The sequence below is a fragment of the Vespa mandarinia genome, chromosome 13 (genome assembly GCF_050613455.1).
Source record: "Vespa mandarinia isolate Hongniang chromosome 13, ASM5061345v1, whole genome shotgun sequence".
Lineage (NCBI taxonomy): Eukaryota > Metazoa > Arthropoda > Insecta > Hymenoptera > Vespidae > Vespa > Vespa mandarinia.
The window spans coordinates 5047275-5068252 of NC_140822.1; the positions used below are offsets into that span (position 1 = coordinate 5047275).

Below are 20978 nucleotides of genomic sequence, written 5' to 3' on the forward strand. Positions count from 1 at the left end.
AAAGTTGACTAAGTTCTCAAAATGATGGTCAGTTAGATATTATGAAAGTCGATCGAATTTAATATAATGCTAATGATTATGAAAATAGAGATAGTGTTCGATCGAGTAATTAATAAATATATGACCTAGAGTTAAAAATTATATTTAGAAAATATTTGAATCGTTATCTATATAAATGTAAAAAAAAAGAAACGTAAAAAGAAAACAAGATAGTGAAGTCAAATTTTTACATTTTTATAAATGCTAAGTTAAATCAGCAGCAGCTCATTGGATATGAATTTCCAAAGGTGACTTAATGGGAACTAAAAAGAATATAACGCGATAATGCAAATATAACATTGTTTATTTTATAAACGTAGGACGAATGACCACAGATCATTAGAAAAATAAGACGTACAAAATATAATATTCCGATGAAACGCATTACGTACTTATTGCACGCGCACATGGCAATATCTTCTACTGTAGTCTAATCGTTATAGAAAAATGTATACAAGATTAGACCATTGATAACGTGTCAGTATAACGTTCGTTTTCAGATTATTATAAAACAACATTTCTTGACGTATCACTATTCTTATTTCATTATTAGATGATTTCCATGGACAGAGACGTCGCGATTAATCGCACAATGCTCTAAACGTAAATATCTGACTTTTTATAATCATCTTTCCAATCGAATAAAATGATTCATTTTATATACATATATAAATTATATATATGTATATTATATATCTCGTTCAAGGAGTTCTTCGGTTTAATTTCTTCAAACGATCATAATTTTCGTATTACTGAATATGTGTATGTATATGTGTGTATATGTATATATACATAGTCGGCATATAACAATATAATTAACAAGAATATAGGAAGAAACAATTTGATAGAAAAAACGTCTCGTTGTTTTACCTGAAACTAATCACGTATTCACGAGAGTATTAGGCTTAAAATTCGTTATGGAGAATTTAATGTCTTCCCAGCCAATGAAGCTGCTTTGGAAAGCACAATTTGAATGTCCATCGATGGAAAATTCTAAAAAATCGACAATAAAGAGTTAAATCATCTATCTTTCATTTTTTTTTTTTTCTTAAATTTTATACTATCGTCAACAATTTTTATTATATGCAAATGTATATTTTTTATTTTCTTTCTATTATTATTATTCTATTAAATACTACATCTTACTTGCAAGAGCTTTACATTCGTTGCAAAATCACCAGCTAAAAGTTGGTCCCGCAATAATCTGTAACATGTAATTTCATAAATAAGAAAAATATATTCATAAATATTTGTACGATAAGAATTTTAATAATTTCTGTATACTTACAGAATCATTGCACAACATATATGTATCAAAAAACTGAATCTACTTTCATCGGCAAAAAGGGAATCCCAAATTCTCATGACATCAGGTAATGGAAATTCTTGCGAAAGAAGAAGAGTGAGCCATCTAAAAAAAAAAAAGATAAGTTTACGATAAAGCATTGACGAAAATGTCGATAAATTATCGACAAATCGATAAATATATTTAAAAAAGTACCGATAAGATATCCAACAAAAATCTCGATAAAATACCGACACAAAATATTAATAAAACAGAGAACTATGTAACCAACAATAGTTATCATTATTAAAATGTAACGATACTCAAAATAATCATTTTATTTATAAAACAAAATACCTAAAGCTGTAATACTGGGGACATAACTCTTGTTGATGCAGTCGTATCCAAATCTCAGGATCATTGGCCTTAACTTGCAAAGTCAATTTACTCATCATCGAATTTATACCAAATTCTGCTTCATCTAAAGATTTAATGAAAAAGTCACGTATCTCTCCCATCAAATTAGTGAAGCAAAAAAAAGTATCAGCCTCAGCATGTTCTGTAAAATAAAATATATAGGATAATAAATATAATATTAAAGTGATTTAATAAAATTAATCTATGTATTGAAAAGTTACCTCGCCATTTTTGATCTGGATCACAAGCAAATGTATGATAAATAGGACCAACGATTTCGTTCATACCCTGTACGTACCCTTGCCCAGGATTCAATTTTGCATATAGGAACAATATTCTCTCTAAGACTTCCCAATGAGCCTCTCCACCTTCGGCTAATGGTGCATAATCTTCTGCAGCTTTCCTAACGGATACTGCTATCTAAAAATAAGGTTACATGTGATACATTGTATAATTTATAAAATAACGTATAAGAGATTATTTATACGATACCTGCTGCTTTCCAAAGTAGCACATATATATAACAATTATTAATTTTCAAACATCATTACATAATAGAAGAATATTATAATTGTTTTATACATACTTTAGTCACTCCAAGTCCTTTTCTCTCTACATTGGCACTTCTGAGAACTGTATGCTGTACTCTGTGATGTAAACGTTTTTGTCCACTATCATTGACTATTTCTTGACAAGGATAATCAGTACCTTGCTGGAAGAACGATATATCTGGACATAATCTCCTGTAAATAAATATATATTAAATGAATAAGTATAAAAAAGAATATTCTAATTAAACAACTCACCTAACGTCTTTATCTATTTGTAACAAAACTTCATTATCTTTAAAATATGTTTGCCACTTGCTATCTGGATTCAAATTTAAAGGATGATCGTGTAATGTTACATCCACTCTTTCCCCATCCACATTAGTCTCCCCCGGAGTTACGATAAGATCCTCTGTAAGTAATATCCTATGTAAAAGCTCCGTTTTTACACTTTAACATCATTATTTTAAATTATATTATTTAACCAATAAATGTTTTGTAAAGTTCCCTCTTGCGCGTTAGTGTTTCAGACCAACTAACTCTGTTTGGAGGTAAATAATTCAACAGAAGTTTCCAACATAATGGTCTCAAGCCACCTTCATCCGGTATTCCTACAAATAAACAAATAATATTTAAATTGACAAAGACAAAAAACAGGAGAACACGAACAAAAGTAAGATAATAAGATAATGTATAAGATAATTTCAGAAGTATGTTATAAAGATATAACAAACCATGAAAACATATTCGACGTAAACTTATTAAATCAATCTCATCGGCAATGAGAACATCATCGAAGTCGTTTAACCTAAAATATAAAAATTATCAATATACATTAGTACGATCAAAAATCTTCAAAAATAATATACATATAACATAAAAATTTGTATACAATAAAAAAATAACTTACTTCTTTCGAAGAATACTCATATTGTAAACGTGTACTAGTTTTGTACATGCGGTTTTAATATGAAGATCTGTCGTAAACGTGTTATCGGCACTTAACAGACGTGTGGGCGTATTGTGATAGTTTTTTACGCATTATTGCTAACAAATCACCGAATTAATGACAACCACGTACTTAACTGTTATTGTTTTACACCGGATTAAACGAGCTTCTTTATCTTCCATAGTCCTTCGACGTATTATCGAATTCAGAATACATATGTTTAAACTCGATTTAGTGTCTTCTTCTTACCTTATGGATAAAGACATGAGTTAAACAAAGACAACAATATATAACTTGCCATTTTAACATACAATTCAAATCGAATTTATTATATTTACATTTACATATGCATCACTTGTTGCAGATACATTCTATTTGTATATATGTGATTTGGTTGATGTATGAATAATTATATTAGAAAAAATTAGATATACATATGTAATAACATAACCTCCCTCTCTCTCTCTCTCTCTCTCTCTCTCTTTCTCTCTTTCTCTCTCTCTTTCTCTCTCTCTTTCTCTCTCTCTTTCTCTCTCTCTTTCTCTCTTTTTGGGAAATGCAGATGTTTATTGAAGAAATTTATTGAATACAATTAATGAATATTTATTTATATTAAAACATATATAGTTCTTATTTCTTTTGATATTACAAATTATTTTTGTAATAACAATATTTATGGTAACATGTATTTTGATATTTATTATGATATATAAGTATATATCTAATAAAAGTTATGTCTTTTTAAAGAAAAACAATTTTTTATTGTTATATAAAATTTATCATTGCAAATTTTAAAATAATATAGTTTTCCTAACAAAAGAAATCGTAACAAGAAGTTTGAATTGATGTTTATTATTATACTAAAAATAAGAAATAAATATTTCTGAAACCATTTAATGTACATTTCATAATATCAAAAATCAGTAAAATGTTGTTAATAATAGAAAAAAAAACTTTTTTGTACAATTTCATATTCGTTTTTTCAAACTCAATGAGCACGCTATTGGGCTTAACATCAAAAATCAGTAAAATGTTGTTAATAATAGAAAAAAAAACTTTTTTGTACAATTTCATATTCGTTTTTTCAAACTCAATGAGCACGCTATTGGGCTTAACATTCCGCGCGAATTTCAAAAATGAAATTCACCAAAATCACATTTTTTAAGAATGCATAAAATTAATAAATATCACGATAACAATTACACATTTCATTCAATAATAGTTACATATTTCACTATACCTACATCGAAGAACAATTAATGACATCATAATTATTTGTTAATAAATAAAATTACTATGTAGGTAAGAAAAAAGAAATTTTGAAACGATTTCGTATTCGTTCTTTAGTCAATGAGCCCGCCATTAATCGAATATTCCGCGCGAATTTTAAAAAAGAAATTCATACAAATCAAATTTTTCAAGAAATATTAACTCGTACGTAAAATTAAAAAATATCACAATAATAATTATGCGTTTCACTATACTTACGTAAAAAAAAAAGAAGAAAAATCGTTTAATAACATTACATTCTACCATAGTTAAATTTGCGTAGACATTAACACCATGGAGTCATATGGCGACTACACTAAACCCATAAAGATCATTCAAATCCAATTTTATCACGGCAATTGTAAACATAATAATACAAATGTTACTTTCGTGTGTGTATATATATATGATAGAATAAACGCGATTAAATAAAAAATAAAAAAAAATAAAAAGAAAAGATTAGAAGATCCTTAAAACAAAAAACACGCTAGCATCAATTGTTTTTGACACGTGACCAACTTCACTTCAGATCTTTGACCAAAAGAAAGGCGGGTAACGTTCGACGCTAGTCACGCAGTACCAACCATTGTCCTTCGTTCTTATTTTCAATCGTTTCACGTATCGCAAAACAAAAAATGAAAAACTCACGTGATCTCTCTAACACCTATAAACATGAGATGATACGTCGTTAGAGAGAGAGAAAGAGAAAAAAAAAGATATATATATATCGTATTTTCAATCGAACGTAATCGTCGAATCAAATATCAGATCGGATCAACGTTTTATTCTTTCATATTTATATCGCGCCGTGAAAGATATGATCTGATTGGTTGAAAGTGAATTGTGCTTTTATCAATTGCTACGCGTGTTGTGACAATGTGAGAAAGGGAGAGAGAAAGAAAGAGAGAGAGAGTGAGTGAGTGAGTGAAAGAGTGAGTGAGTGAGTGAAAGAGTGAGTGAGAGAGTGAGAGAAGCAAGATCGAACTTTAGCACATACAGCGAAAAGTATAGTGAACGTTAAACGACAAACGGAAAGATAAGGAACATATAAGTTAGAGTGAGATAAAGAAAGAAAGAGTGTACTTAAGAGTGTATATTAAGAGAGAGAGAGAGAGAGAGAGAGAGAGAGAGAGAGAGAGAGAGAGAGAGATAAAGAGATAGAGAGAGAGAAAGGAATATAGATATATAGAGAGAAAGAAAGAAAAAGACGGAGATAAATCGTCTGAGCGCTGCTGGTAAATAGGATCGAGTGCGCGATTCCATGACTTTGAGGTTGAAATCGGTGGAAAAGCAGTGCGGACGGCACTCGTGCCGTAATCACAATGGATTTTAAATAATTCGTGTTGCGTGCGACAGAGAAAGAGGTAGAGAACATAGAGAGAAGAAAGTGTCGCTTGGAGTTTTGTGCCCAAGAATTATTTTTCTTTCTTTTTTTATTTGTTTTTTTTTTTTTTTTTTTTTTTTTTTTTTCGTTAAAATTCTCATCACACAGGTAAAGCTCTTTTCCCTTATGTACAAAGAGGAACCTACGAACGAACCGATGCGTTAATAAACGGCCAAAATGGAAGAGCAAAGCGTTCACAGCAGTATCAGTGATATAAATAGTGAGGAGGCCGTTAGAAGTGAGAGTAAGTTTCAACGAATTTCGGAGCATGTATTTTCAAATGAATGTTTTCTACCAAAATAACCTTCGTTTCTATCATTTTAATGATGAACACGCGAGTCCATTTTCATTTTGCAAATATGCAAGCACCTGTATGAACTAACCCTACCTCACTCACTCACTTGATCCTCCGTATCTCTATTTTCTTCGTACATAAGTGTGTTCGTCTGTATATGTGTTTCTCTCTCTTTTTCTCTCTCTCTATCTTTCTTGCTCTCGTTCGCGTCTTGTATCTGTCATCTCCTTTCTTCCGTGAAAGATACGCGAGCATAGATACTTTTTCTTAGAGATCTGAACATTAGATGACTTATGTATAGAGGATTAGCGAGCAACCAACCGATCAAATATTTCACGATTTTGCTACTCCCTACTTTGGCCTTGACTTATTCTCCAAAATTACGTCAGAGTCGAACGATTTTCTTACTGATGAATATATCCTTATATGTTTCCTCTATCGAATGGGTCGATGTATGTATTTACTCATCCCTCCAACAATATTGGCTTATCTTCGTTCCTATCTTATTTATAAACTCTTACCGATTATTATTTACACATTTTTAACTTACGTTCAGAGGATAAGAAAGAAAAAAGAAAAAAGAAAAAAGAAAAATGTAATATATTATAATAATAATAATAATAATAATAATTATTATTATTATTATTATTATTATTATTATTATTATCATTGTTGTTATTGTTGTTGTTTTTGTTATCTTTTTTTTTATTATCTTTTTTGTTAATTTAGTTAAAGTATCAAGGAAATATTTAAATTTATTTATTTTTCTATTATGCATCACTTTTTTTATTTATTTTTTTTATATTAATATTAATGATAAGAATTAATTAAAACATATACTTCTTAATAAATATTTTGTTTGTATAATACTTTGTTAAAATGTACAAATTTGTCTTTGTATATAAAATTTTGAAAAAGGTACAGAGGACAATATAGTTTTATTACCTTGTCCTTTATACCTAATTCTGACATGTTAACGTGTCACAAAATGTACCGATATTATAATCCTTGAATGAATCATAAAGTTATTTAATGATTTGACCCATTGTATGAGGAGATTAAGCAAAGAATAATAGATTTTCTATAATAGAGAATACTTAAAATCCTTTCATGAATTTATGGTTAAGGATTATATTGTTATAATAAGTGTGATATTACAAAATAATTGTTCTAATTCTATATTTCTATTACATCAAATTCTTTATCTTTGTTTTTAAATATAGTTAATTTGTTAAATTTGTTAATTAAATATAGAATAGAATTAATCTAACATCTTAAGATGTTTTTGAGAATTATCCCTGAAAAAAATGTCGCTTTCCATGATAATGTTACATAGTAACTAATGTAATATAGTTATTATATTTTATGAATAATTCTATAAAAATTGTGTCATATTTCGAAATCTCAGCCCTTTCTTGAATTTTCAAATTCCAAAATACTTGTATATATCAATGTAGATTGTTTCTTTTTTTGTTTCAAATTGAAAAATAAAGATAAATAAATTTTTTGTTTTGTTTTCTGTAGCTCTAGTGATACCACGTAAGAAGAGAATATGTTTGGTCGGTACTGCTGGTGATGATCCTGCTCTGGGCGCTGCTGCGCAACAATTTAGTGTTCCAGTATTGAAATCGGAAACAGGCGTGGAATATATAGAAGATACTGCATATTGCACTTATTTTATACTCAAAGAATTTGAGGGACCTGAATATGATGCTCTTCATAAAAGTGCCCATAGGTACAAGTATTTATCATATACTTAATCTTTCTTATACATTTGTATGATTATTATCAATTTGTGTAATCACTCGAAAATAACATATATTTTTTCCTCTTGAAATATGTTTAAAGTAAAAAAAGTATTTTAATGAAATATATTTTTAGGATATTGGGACCAACAGCACTTTTGCAGTTGGCAGAAAAGAAGGACTCATTACCTAGTATTAAAAGACCAATGTACACACAAGCCATGGTTGGATCGGTTGTTGTTTTCACAGGATTTAGAAAAAAAGATGAGTTGGTGAGTTTTATATATCTAATCTCAATTTATATTTACATTGTAAATATAATAATATTTATATTCTATAGACGAGACTCATCAATATGATACATAATATGGGTGGTAGTATCCGAAAAGAAATGGGTACAAAAGTGACGCATCTTATTGCTAATTGTTGTGGTGGTGATAAGTATAGATATGCTGTTATATTTAGAGTACCTATTATGTCAATGAGTTGGGTGACTACACTCTGGAGTACTAGAGATGACGTTTCCAGTTATGGAAATAATGAAGAATTGGTAAATTTCATATAATAAATGCATATAATATTTTTATTATATGATACAGAATAATCATCATTTATTGTTTACATATAGATAACAGCTCATAAACTAAAACCATTTTTTGGTGCAAGAGTGTGTTTCTTTGGTTTTCCTGAAGAAGAAAAGAAACATATGTGTGAAGTGTTACAACAACAAGGTGGCGAGGCAACAGAAATTGACGACCCTAATTGTACTCACGTAGTAAGTTTATGGAATAAATTTTATAATTTTATAAGCTTCTAATATACATAGAAAGATAGGAATTAATTAAACAAAAGCTATACTAAATAAGAGTGCAATAACAAAAGCCAATCATTTAAAATCATATGTTTCATTAAATATATCAGAGATCATATATATAATCAATTTATTAATAAATTATACTAATGAATGACTTACAACATTATTACATAAAAAATACACTATATCCTATAGGTAACAGATTTAGGCAGTCAACAAAACAAGAAATCCAACACTGAAAATAACGGATTACTATATAAAACAAATTCATCTAATGTCACTTCTTCATATCCAACAGACTTTAGTCCATTTTCCTTTATTTTTTATAATCCATATATTAATGCTATCCCTAACATTATGCCAATTGACTCTGCATATTATATACTAAATAACAAGAATATTATTCAATCTGAAAGTAAACATAACAGATGGATACCTTCATCTAATCTTTCTTCTACACGTAAATACTTTGATATGAAAGAAAACTATATTTCAGAAAATATTAATCAAGATTCAGATATTTGTATGGATGATAATTTTTCTGATACTCAAACTTTGTCTTCTCAATCTGACACTATCTCTTCTGAGTCTTTTTCATCAATGCAAACTGATTCAGGTATTGATATGTCTGTATCTAGTAAAGATGGTCTGGAGATAACTACAAGTTCACATACCTTTAAAAAGATACGTTCTTTTAGTTTGCCAGTAATATATAAAATAGCATGCGATCCCAATACAGAGGATGCCATTTTTAAAACAGAATTGTCTGCAAACCAAAATACGATAAAAGAAAATTTTAAAAATTTGGAGAACAAATCAGTATACTTTAGATCTTCTACATTAAACAAGAATAAAACAAAGTTACTTGTATGTGTACCTGAAGTTATCGAAGAAGTAGAACCTTATCAATCAATTCAGTTTGATCATTTTACAATTTTAAATAAAAAGGTAAAAAAAAGACGGTACAGAAACTGGACAAAGTCTAAGTCTTGCAATACAATTTATAAAGGGGCATCTTCAAATAGATCACATTTTAGAAAAATTTGTTCTTATCCTAATCTTTTTAGGCAACATGATTCCGATCTTAATGATTCTCTTTTATATGATTCACTTATTCCTAACAAAAAGAATAAAAAATGTTTTTATTCGCCGAAAAAAAGTCCAACAATATTTTCGAAATTTCGTGATTTAAACTTTTCTCCAATGTTAAGAAAATATGTGTTAAATTCGACTATAGAACAGAGTCAACCTAGACAGAAGTATACACCATTACCTAGCTCTCCTATTATTCCCGCAAAGATAGCAAAATTATCACAGTCTAAACATATACCGACAAGTGACTTTGAACAACAAGGAAAAATTTCAAACTATCCTTTCAAGTCTTCTATATTGAAAGATGCAAAGACGAAGAAACAGGAGGACGAATCATTACTTGTGGTACTTTTGTTTTTATTACAAAGTATTCCAAGTTATTTAACTTGTATAGATTGTAGAAGTCATGGGTGAATTGGTTAAATGTTGTAAGTTTATGATAATCGAATATTCATATATAAAAATTCAAACTCTCTAATTAATATTACATAATATCACGTAAATACAATAGTTTCTTTATGTAGAAGATATAAGTAGCTTCTAATACATATTTCTATCTTATTATAAACAGTTTATCCATAATCTACTATATATATGTGCGTGCGTGCGTGCGTGCGCACGTGTGTGTGTGTGTGTGTGTAAAATATGTATTTTCCACATATGGAATATTAAATAATTATTAGTCTTCTAAATGGGACATCTAATATTTAAAAATATAAAATTATAATATACGTATATTATAACACTAATCAGTAATTTTTTTGTCTGTGTATGTCTGAAGCATGTAAATTAACAATAATATAAAGTTATATATAAAACATATATGTTATAAGTATTAAATTAGATATATGTTAAAATATAAATGAAAATATTAGTTATTGTAATTTGTTATAGGTTGTGGATGAATCAAATGTAAATACACTGCCTGATTTAGCGTCTGTAAAAGCTCATGTTGTAAAAGCGGAATGGTTTTGGACATCTGTTCAGGATGAAGGAGCAGCTGACGAAAAAGACTATTTATTTGAGAATGTAAGTAAAACTGGATCAGTATACAGCGTTTGTTTTTAATAGTTTATTTTACATTTAGTATCTAGAATCAGTGCTATCACCAACTGCATCAGTCAGACGAGATAGTCAGCAGACAGCTACACCAAGTACAGCATCCACAAGACGAAAACGTAAACGTCTTGCTGAAACTCTATCTAGTTTGGTTCAAAATGGAACAGACTCGCCAGCTGTGCACAAAAGACGATCTAGCGTCAGTGATGCTGGGCATCTAAGTGTGAGTGGTAGTTTTCTTGATTGCACAGCGAGTCCTGATAAACAATTGCTCGATGGTGAGTAATTTATAATTTTATTGGGCTAATCATACTCTAATTAAATTAATAATTTACTAATATTTCTTTTTTTTTTTTTTTATTATAAAATTTAAATATATAATTTAACTACATATTTGCATGGATTTTAATTTGATAATTAAACAAATTGTTTCTTCCCTTTACTTATGGTTCATTTAACTTATATAATCAAATCAATGACTTTGCATATTTTCATGTCACAGTATTTGTCTACTAATATTATCAAAAGTAGAAAATTAGAATAAAATCAATAACATTGTAACATGTTATATATAACAATACTTTTTAATTTTATTATTATATGAACCATGTGAGAGGGGAAGAGTTCAATGAATTACTTTATTAATAACTGACAGATATTCCAGAGGTAGAAGCTGTTAATGCAGAGAGTAGTAGGAAAAATCGATCCCCACGTCATCAAGTTTTTCTTGAATTAGTGCAGACAGAATCTAATTATGTTGGTATTTTGAGCACAATTATGACGGTAAGCAAATAATCTATAAATTTAATTATAACAATGAGACACATTACGTATTTATATAAAAAGTTTTCTTTTTATATAGTTATTTAAATCACCATTGGAGGACCTTATAGAAAGTAGTGGTGAATTAGTGAATAGTACAGAAGTTAAAATTATTTTTGGTAACTTTCCACCAATTTATGAGGTCCATAAGAAGATGTTAGAAGAGCTACGTTATAGCGCTACTTATTGGACAGAAGATGTTAGTATAGGTAATATATTTCTGAAGTTTGCACCTGACCTAGTCAAGGCATATCCTCCGTACGTCAATTTCTTCGAAAATACAAAGGAAATGCTAGACCAATGTGATCAAAACAAGCCACGTTTTCATGCTTTTTTGAAGATCTGCCAGACTAAACCTGAGTGTGGCAGGCAAAGTTTGAAAGAACTCTTAATAAAGCCAGTACAGAGGTTACCCAGTATTAGTTTATTATTAAATGGTAAGCAAAGCAAATCAAAATATAATAGAATCTTTATGTAATGTATTGATTATAGAATGATTCATATGTTTCTTAAAAATAAATTTCATAGATATCCTTAAGCACACAAGTAAAAGTAATCCGGATTATAGTGCGTTGGAGTTATCAATTAGCAGTATTAAAGAAGTTATGACTTATATTAACGAGGATAAACGAAAAACAGAAGGCCAATTGGCAATGTTTGATATCTTTAACGAAATTGACAATTGCCCACCACATTTAGTATCCTCGCATAGATCTTTTATTGGAAAATGCGACGTAATGGAACTCAGTGAAGGTTTAAGTGGTCGTGGCGATCATTTGGTTCTATTTCTCTTTACGGATATTCTAGAAATTTGTAAGAAAAGATCAAAAGCTTTCAACTCATTAAAAAGTCCTAATACTGCAAATGGATTACATTCTGCAAAATTAAGCCAAGGAAAACCATATAAGCATATAAAAATGTTATCCCTTAGTACTATTAGAAAGGTTGTGGATATTCGAGAAACTGAAGGTAGGTATAAAGTTACTTTCAACGATATATATATATTTACCAAAGTAATAATACCACACATATATAACTTAATATTATTGATCTCTGACAGAATGTCAGAAAGTATTTGCACTTATGGTAAGAAGTAACCAGGAGTTAAAGGAAAAATTATTTTCGTTTACAATTATTGATGAAGATGTAAACAAAACAAACTATTTACGTACTTTGTGCAGACAGATGGCTAATACAGTTTGCAAGGCTGATGCGGTATGTTTTTATATATATATTTTAATAAAATATTTGTGTAGGAGTTCATTGTTAATGAATATTTTACACACAAAATAATATTACTTAGAATTATTAATAAAATAATACATAATAATAAAAATCTTTTCTTTCTTTACTTTTTAGGATACGTTCCTGATAAGTCTTGATTCACATCAGCTGGAAATTGATACTAGTGATGTAGCGTTAGGAACATTAAGTAAAGCATTTAAGTAAGTACACATATTTCTTTAAAAATATATTGTAGTTTTACAGTTCTTCATCTTGTGTGTGGTCAAGATGATAGTTTCCTCTCATAACTGTTAGCACATTTTTCAATTCGTGCCATTATTTAATCAGAGTATTGTATTTCTAATATATATATACAGGATAGTGTATTTAAATCAAAACACCTAAATATCTCTGTTACTTATGATTTTTGTTCTTAGGACAAAGTTATACTGTTTCCTTACACTATTATCATGTGCTTACAGTTTTGTAGATTTAGTTTAGTCTAGTTTTACTATCAAATATTTATGTAGATTTTATATATATGATAAATAAGGCGGGATAAATACTATTACAAAATTTTATACAATCTTAAAGGAAATGTTGAAATCGATTAACTTGTTAAGAAAGATCTGTTTATCATGCATTTTTCTGATCATATTTTTTTAATAAGTAAAAATAAAAGTAAAATATATTTACGATGAAGAATTGTTTGAAATATAAAAAGAGTAGTTCAACTTTTCCTGTATTGCATGTTAATGAAAAAAAAATAATGGGGCGACGACTGGTTTGGTTGCAGGAGCCTATTTCATAATTTTTACCTGGAGTATATGGACCCGTATGTGTTCCTACTCAATAGCATGTGTGAAACTACGTTACATGTCCCACTACCGTCAGTTTTCGCACCAGGCTGATTACATTTTTTTACTTGCTTTTGGTCCTTAAACCCTTGCTTTTTAGAGTCCATCATTCTCATGCTTTGAAGTCAGAAATACAAAAAAAAAAAAAAAAAGAAAAAAAAAGAAAAAGAAAAAAATAAAATAAATAAAGAAAAAAAAAGAAACGAAGAAAAAAAGAAAAAAGAGGAAAAAATCTCAATTCTCATAGATCAATTCAACCAGTTCAAGCATAAACGTCTGCAGTATTGACAAAATTTTAGTACTTTTATACATATTTTAGTTGTAAATTATTATTTAATATTTATTATGTTTTGTGTTTTCATTTTTTCTTTCAATAATTAAGTTTTTTATATATTTGTACATAAAAAGGTTGAAGACTAACCCTTTTTGTTATATAGAGAAATCTATTTTCTCTATTTTCTTGCGTTTGAAAATTTTTTATTTATTGTGTTAGTAAACATATTTTTCATATTCATGAATTAATTTTGTATTGTTGTATTATATTATCATTTGGCATGAATTAGATATATTAAAATATTATATTGGTAAATGAATCATTGTTTGGCTTTGCATGAAAAATTTCAATATTACATAGATCGTAGTGTAGTAGCTGCACTCGATGTGGTTACACTTGAACTGGTATATTTCATATTTTTGGGGTTCCTTTCAGTTTGTATTTTACCGCCATTATCTCCTTGTTTGTTGGAAACTTTGCTTCCTCTTAATATTTATTATTAAACAATATTATAAATAATATATTGTTTATAATATTCTATCATTCTTGTAGTTTAAACAGTTACGTAAGATATTCAATAAACATTACATTTTCATATATTACAATATTATAAATGTTTTGAAATAATTACTATGTAGAGGAAGAAAAGTTTCAGTGTTGCATAACTTATATACGTTTTTATACATTTAGCACATTTACACAGCATATTTTTTCTCAGGTTTGCATCTCGTACAAGGAGGAAAGTCGGTAGAGCGTTTAGTTTTAACAAGACTCCTAGTAAACTAAAGAGAGCTATGTCTACAATGATGTCACCTTTTGGATCAACAAATAGTCTCACTCCAGCGAGCCAGCAACTTGCCCAGATGAGACTTGCTAGTTGCAACAATATTAACGTTAGTTGATATGTTTTTTATTGTATATATATATATATATTCTTTTTTAATTATTCTTGCTTTCTTGTATTTCTCTTGCTCATCTTCATTTCACGACAGGAGATTTTTATTCTTCTTATGCTTTTCTTTTTTTTTTTTGAAGCATGCATTTCATACATACTTAAATATAATTTTCTTTTTTCTTAACAAATGAAAATTACAATTCATTGCATGATAACTTTTAAAACTTTTTATTAATTATAACGTTGTATATATATTTGTGTTATAATAATATAATATTACTCTCATATATATATACATAGATTAATTTTTTATTTAAAAAAAAAAAAAAAAAAAAAAAGAAGAAAAAGAAAAAAGATAAAACCAAGTTTTTCAGTACGATATACATATACTACTTAAAATGACAACAGATGTTTCTAATAATTCCGTTTTTTCTAAATTTAATTTAACTGATAATTTAATGTAATGCTTTATTTTATGCCTTTATTTCTACGTTCTTTGTTCGATCGAATATAAATGGAGTTTATTAATTATTCATGTATCATCTTTATTGAAATTATCATTTAATATTACTGAAAGTTTATATGTTCATGCTTGTACAAAACCAAGGGATGAATTTATCATATATATATCATGTAAGTATAATATATTAAATAAATTCAAATTTATAATCTTATTAAATGATTCACTATTTACATAATTGAATATCTTCTCTCGTGAAAGGGAGTAGAGAGGGGAAAAATCTTTTAAATGCTTTCTTTGAAAAACAAACATGTTGTTTCTAGGAATGTGATGTCTCGGGGTGTTTCGACTGGATCAAAACGCTTCGCGTCACTATTTAAATTGATAAGATGATGGCTATTGCTTCCATTATTCATTTATTATAAATAGTTAGACATATCTTTCAAACGATATAAATTTTTTGTTTATTGATATAGTTCCTACAAGCATGTCTTCTCCTTGTAAAATACGACTTATGGCAGATTTTTCTTTTTCTTATTATTCAACCAAATGTTAAACAGTTTAATTTCTTTTTTTCTCTCTATTGTTTTTCTTTATTTGATTTTTTTTTGTTTTTGTTAAGGTTGTCTTAAAAAAAGGTTTCATATAATTGATCTATTTTTTTTTACATATGTAATTGATCTATTTTTGTTTTTTTTTTGATTATTTTTTTTTCTATTTTTGTTAAATATACGTTCACTAATGAAAGTTATCAGCGCAGATATATTTTCTTTGCGAATCCCAGATATATATCAATATAGAAGTTTAATTGTTGTGTTAGAAATGATTACTTGTTTAAGAATATATATTGATGTTTAAGATATTATTGTATATATAAGTATTACTTCCTTATATTAATTTTATTTAGATTCAATATGTATACTCGATTTATTATTATAAACATTAATTATCAATGTTACTAGCAATACTTAATTTTAATCATGATAAGATCAAGCTTGTATTTGTGAAAGTGTGGTGCATAGAATTGTGTAAAATATTTTTTTTATATATTTCCCTCAGTCTATAATACTTTTTTCATTTTTTCTTTTCAAATAGCAAATTTTTTAAGTATGTTCAATGCATGTTTGCCTATGAAATATATCTTAATTTTGCTTTTAAAGGTTTTTCCTTCCAGACTTAACATAATGCGATAAAGAAAAACTTCTTCGTGTATCTTTCCAGGAACTGGGTAATGGTGGTTCAGACTCGCCCACTAGAGACGATGTTCTAGTGGCACCCATGTCGGTTCAACCGACTCGAAAGGCCAAATGCAGCTCCCTCAGTATGGCTTCACTTCGAAGGTTGTAATCAATATACAAGGATTCATGCATTCTCTTTTCTGCTACCATTGCTCAATGTATTCGGTCCGCTTTTCTGTGGTCTAATTGCTTTAATGTTGTTTTCTTTTCTTTTTTAATATCTTTGCCATTGTGCTTACAGACAACATTTGCAAATCTATTTTATCACACCCAAATATTGCATATATATATATATATATATATATATATATATATATATAGGTACATTTATATGTATATATATATATACATATACATAATAAATGTATAATGAAATAAGATAATTGCAAATGTGGTTTGATAATTGGAGGATGTGTGACCCAGTTCTGAAAAAGTATATCATTTTACACTACATTATAGTTTAAAATCCCAGACTCTACAGAAACTTATAATATTTTTTATTATGAGTTTAGAAAAATTATTTATCTTAAAATGACGCATATTTTTAGAAAATCTTTGTAGTGTAATTTTAAGAATTTGGCCCACACATAGTCTACGATTGATGAAAGGGGCCCGAAAATGTCATCAGTTATGTCGTTATGAATTTAATTAATATAATTACTTACAATAGTACCTTTTTGTAAATTCATTGAAGATAAAAATACGTGCCACTTATAAGGTATAAAAATGTGCCTAATTACGTCACATCTACTATGTCGATTTCGGTATCGAAGTGCCTTATTTATGGCATTTTTCATGTTACTAATCTACTAGTTACATCTGTAAAACTAATTTAGCCAGCAAGTTTGTTATGGACATTATAATATACAAAAGAAATGTATTTGAAACTTGTTTCACAAGACTTGTCTATAAATATCTGTCTTCTATTGATTCGTAACACATACCGTTCAGTGTATTTGTTATATGTTTCATTTAATATTGAATGTTCTTTAAACATATTTTGTAAAATAATACAGCATTAACTGTTTAATAAAGTATTTATTAAATTTTTTCTATATAGTTCACTATTCTTAATGTATTTTTTATAACATAATAACAGCTAAGGAAGATCAATTAAACAAATTTATTTATACTGTATTAAACTGAAATTACTGAAATTTAATGAAGGCATGGAAAAATATCTAAGGTAGAAACATTTATTATCTTATAGTTTCTCCTTAGTTTTTTCTTACTATAACATTTATTATTATAATATAAAATTTATATAAACGATATTGATTTGTTTATCTGTTTATAAAAGTTGCTTCATATTTACATTTTTATTTACCAGAAATTGTTCAGAAGTGGTTGTACAGGACAAGTCTGATCTTTGAGAAGCAGATCATCTATATCACATATTGCACCTTGCTCTTATTTCTCTCAATATCAGTGAAGTCTACAATGGAAACTACTCGTTGATTACTTTTAGAAACATATTGAAAACAAAAATGATTTATGCAAATAATATTTTATATTATCATTATTACTAAATTTGATCTTTTATTTTTCTGCCATATATTGCTTTATTGTATGCATCAGATAAAATCTGATTGTTTAATATGCTTGACTTTTTAAGTAATTTATATGTAATCTTATGGAACAACATAGTATATGACTAAAATTGATCATTTGCAATGACATTTCTTTATCCCTTAATATTTACGATTCTATTAATGTTGCAAATATTACAAAAAGGTAATTATTTAGATAAATTTATTGTAAACGATATCAATTTTTTAGACATAATTAAAATCGATTAGTACGTACAATGTAACTTTGACTAATTTCAGCCTCAAAATTTGTTTGCTTAGAGTAAGTAAAAAAGTCAAAATTTCATATAGTGATAAGTTACATTTACGTATATGCAAATGTTAAATATTTACATTTTATATATGCATATATTTTAATATTCGCATATAATTATCATACTTTTTTTGTCTATCATATATATATTGAAACAATAAACAACATGCACGAAATTATCTATATTGGACCACAGAAGAAAACATATACTATGCTCATTGCAATGGATTAAAAGACAAATAAGAGTCAACATTTTCTATATTGTAATATTTTGAATATACGATAATTACTGCTACAAAACATATCATTACAATAATTATTGTATTTTTTATTAGAAGCATAATATATATATATACATGTTCATGTTAAAAAATATATACATATATATATGTATATATATATATACACTGTGTGTGTGATATATATGTTTATATATGCATATATATAAACATATACATTTTGATTTGATAACAAAATATCACATAAATGTTGAATCCCATAAAAGTAGCAAAAATTCACTTATTTTCCTTCTTTATAAAATTTAGATAAAGATGCAGAAAATAAATGTTAAATTTTTTATTAATTTTCTTGGAAATTAATATTATTTAACATTTTCAATAAAAATTATTGAATTTTGTTAAAAAGAAAAATATTAATGAATTGGTTACATAAATCAACACGTTTTTGAAGAGCAGATAGAATATATATAACCTTGAATTTTTGGATATTGTTTATCTATACATATGTATAGATTCATATATGTATATATATATATATATATAATTTTTCTGCATCTTTTTACTAATTCAATTCCAACATTATATATAGATGTCCGGAATTATATAAATTAAAAACTATGTATATATATATATATATATACATATATATATATATACATATATATATACATATATATATATATATATATATATATATACATACACATATATGTGTGTGTCGTGATGTATGATGTACGTACGTGTATTAAAGGGTCCCTTTCAAAAGTTTTATAGTCGTTTATGATAAAAACATCAGAGGGTATAATTGCACTATTTTATGTTATTATAGTATATTACATAAGTTTATTATTAAAGATAGCACAGTGTTTAGCTATTTTTCTTTTCGATGCAGAATATTGCAACTGTCTATCTTATCTTGTTCGTTGTACATTATCTTGTTATTTGAATCCATCTTAATTATTATCTTTTGCTAGTTTAATATTAAACATTTAATTTAACTTTAAATATATCGCAACGATTATTTGTTTATCCTTTGCAAGAACTTGCCAGTGAAGTCTAGTAATGATCTTTGTTATATGCTCAAAATATCAGTGCACAATGTGTAATGGAATTTATAAAACTATTAGAAATATTCATTTAATTTTCATCCAAATTAATATTTTACTAATATAAAAATACTACTCTGTGTGTAATCATTATTTGATAATATTCTATACATTTCCATCAATTTTAAATATTTTTATTCTAATTGTTCAAATATCGTATCAGAAAGAAAAAATATATATAAGAATACTTACCAAGCAAATATTAATTTTTGTAATTAGTGTTTCAAAAAAAGTCTTATCCGGTTTAAGAAATTATGGAAATGAACAAGTCACTTCAAAGAATTAAAATGTAGTATTCATTATTTTTCAATACACATTAAATGTAATGTTATTAACAAGGTTTCGAATATATTAAACTATTTAAAAAATTTTTTAATTTTTTCCATAGAGCTGTGTACACACAACGCGCACGCTAGCGCACGACACATACACAAGTATGTATTCGAGGAAATAATATTTGAAATTGCCAATACGTAGGTTGTATAATGGATTTTTGCATAATTAAAATCTTTGAAATTTTTAAATAAAAGTGGCTTGTTCATGTTAGAAAAGAAATAAAATATTACATTAATACTTGTATTTTAATAATAATAAAAAGTATTATTATTAAATTAACTCAGAAATGGTACTCTGTTGAAATCAATTTAATATTATTGATTAACAGTGAATTCGATCAGTTAATTTAATTTGCAATTCTCTATATAGAGACTATGTATAAAATAACAATAGATACTATTCAATTTATTGTTTACATATTTTTTCATCATTCAATGCCATTTCAGGGTTGCAGTAATGACATTTACACACTTTTGTTCTTATATTGTACATATTAATAAAAAAAGCAATATGTGTAAATTCAATAGTATAGAAAGTATTTTTTACATACAAACGTATTGTAAAACTATTAAGTAAATTTCACGTAGTCACTTCCGGTTAAATATTATTATATCTCTATATATGTATAAATTTAATCTTTATTATAAAAAAAAAAAAAAAAAAAGAAAAAAAAGAAAAAAAAAGAAAAAAAAAAGAAAAAACATAAAGCTTATATTACATAAAAACATTTTTTTCAATCCTCATAAAGTATTGATTCCGAACCTCATAATCGATCGTATTGGTCTTTGA

General features: G+C 27.1%; 2 protein-coding genes across 11 annotated transcripts; one reads left to right on the forward strand and one right to left on the reverse strand.

The window, feature by feature from the left end:
* Positions 1–343: 343 nt before the first annotated feature.
* LOC118448625 (TBC1 domain family member 13) lies at positions 344–3706 on the reverse strand. Its single transcript, XM_035882120.2, has 11 exons — positions 3577–3706; positions 3200–3487; positions 3024–3097; positions 2775–2900; positions 2548–2701; positions 2328–2484; positions 1963–2161; positions 1682–1883; positions 1328–1450; positions 1186–1243; positions 344–1032 (listed from the first exon to the last, which is right to left on the reverse strand). The coding sequence occupies exons 2-11, from the start codon at positions 3217–3219 to the stop codon at positions 955–957; spliced, it is 1191 nt and encodes a 396-aa protein (XP_035738013.1). The 5' UTR covers positions 3220–3487; positions 3577–3706; the 3' UTR covers positions 344–954.
* A 1709-nt stretch (positions 3707–5415) lies between these two features.
* pbl (epithelial cell transforming 2 pebble) lies at positions 5416–20580 on the forward strand. Of its 10 annotated transcripts, none has more exons than XM_085660833.1 (18): positions 5416–5871; positions 6000–6135; positions 7711–7921; positions 8068–8203; positions 8272–8481; positions 8560–8706; positions 8941–10182; positions 10732–10866; positions 10925–11174; positions 11552–11679; positions 11759–12155; positions 12247–12687; positions 12779–12933; positions 13078–13163; positions 13739–13777; positions 14792–14966; positions 16650–16768; positions 17997–19209. In XM_085660833.1, the coding sequence occupies exons 2-18, from the start codon at positions 6069–6071 to the stop codon at positions 18037–18039; spliced, it is 3981 nt and encodes a 1326-aa protein (XP_085516959.1). In that variant the 5' UTR covers positions 5416–5871; positions 6000–6068; the 3' UTR covers positions 18040–19209. The 10 variants fall into 10 exon arrangements, with proteins under 10 accessions (XP_085516959.1, XP_085516958.1, XP_085516960.1 ...); XM_085660832.1 differs by lacking the exon at positions 17997–19209 and adding an exon at positions 20242–20580 and having other exon boundaries at positions 5418–5871; positions 13739–13831; XM_035882107.2 differs by having other exon boundaries at positions 5419–5871; positions 6028–6135; positions 13739–13831; positions 17997–19036.
* Positions 20581–20978: the final 398 nt, after the last annotated feature.

What these genes read in the sequence shown, in the direction of transcription:
- LOC118448625 (XM_035882120.2), bottom strand. Translation starts at nt 3,219, where the DNA reads ATGAGTATTCTTCGAAAGAA. An exon ending in CAAATAGATAAAGACGTTAG is followed by an intron (nt 2,485 to 2,547) that starts GTGAGTTGTTTA and finishes ATTTATTTACAG; the next exon opens with GAGATTATGTCCAGATATAT. An exon ending in ATATGTTGTGCAATGATTCT is followed by an intron (nt 1,244 to 1,327) that starts GTAAGTATACAG and finishes TACATGTTACAG; the next exon opens with ATTATTGCGGGACCAACTTT.
- pbl (XM_035882107.2), top strand. Translation starts at nt 6,069, where the DNA reads ATGGAAGAGCAAAGCGTTCACAGCAGTATCAGTGATATAAATAGTGAG. An exon ending in AAGACTATTTATTTGAGAAT is followed by an intron (nt 10,867 to 10,924) that starts GTAAGTAAAACT and finishes TTTTACATTTAG; the next exon opens with TATCTAGAATCAGTGCTATC. An exon ending in GGATATTCGAGAAACTGAAG is followed by an intron (nt 12,688 to 12,778) that starts GTAGGTATAAAG and finishes GATCTCTGACAG; the next exon opens with AATGTCAGAAAGTATTTGCA.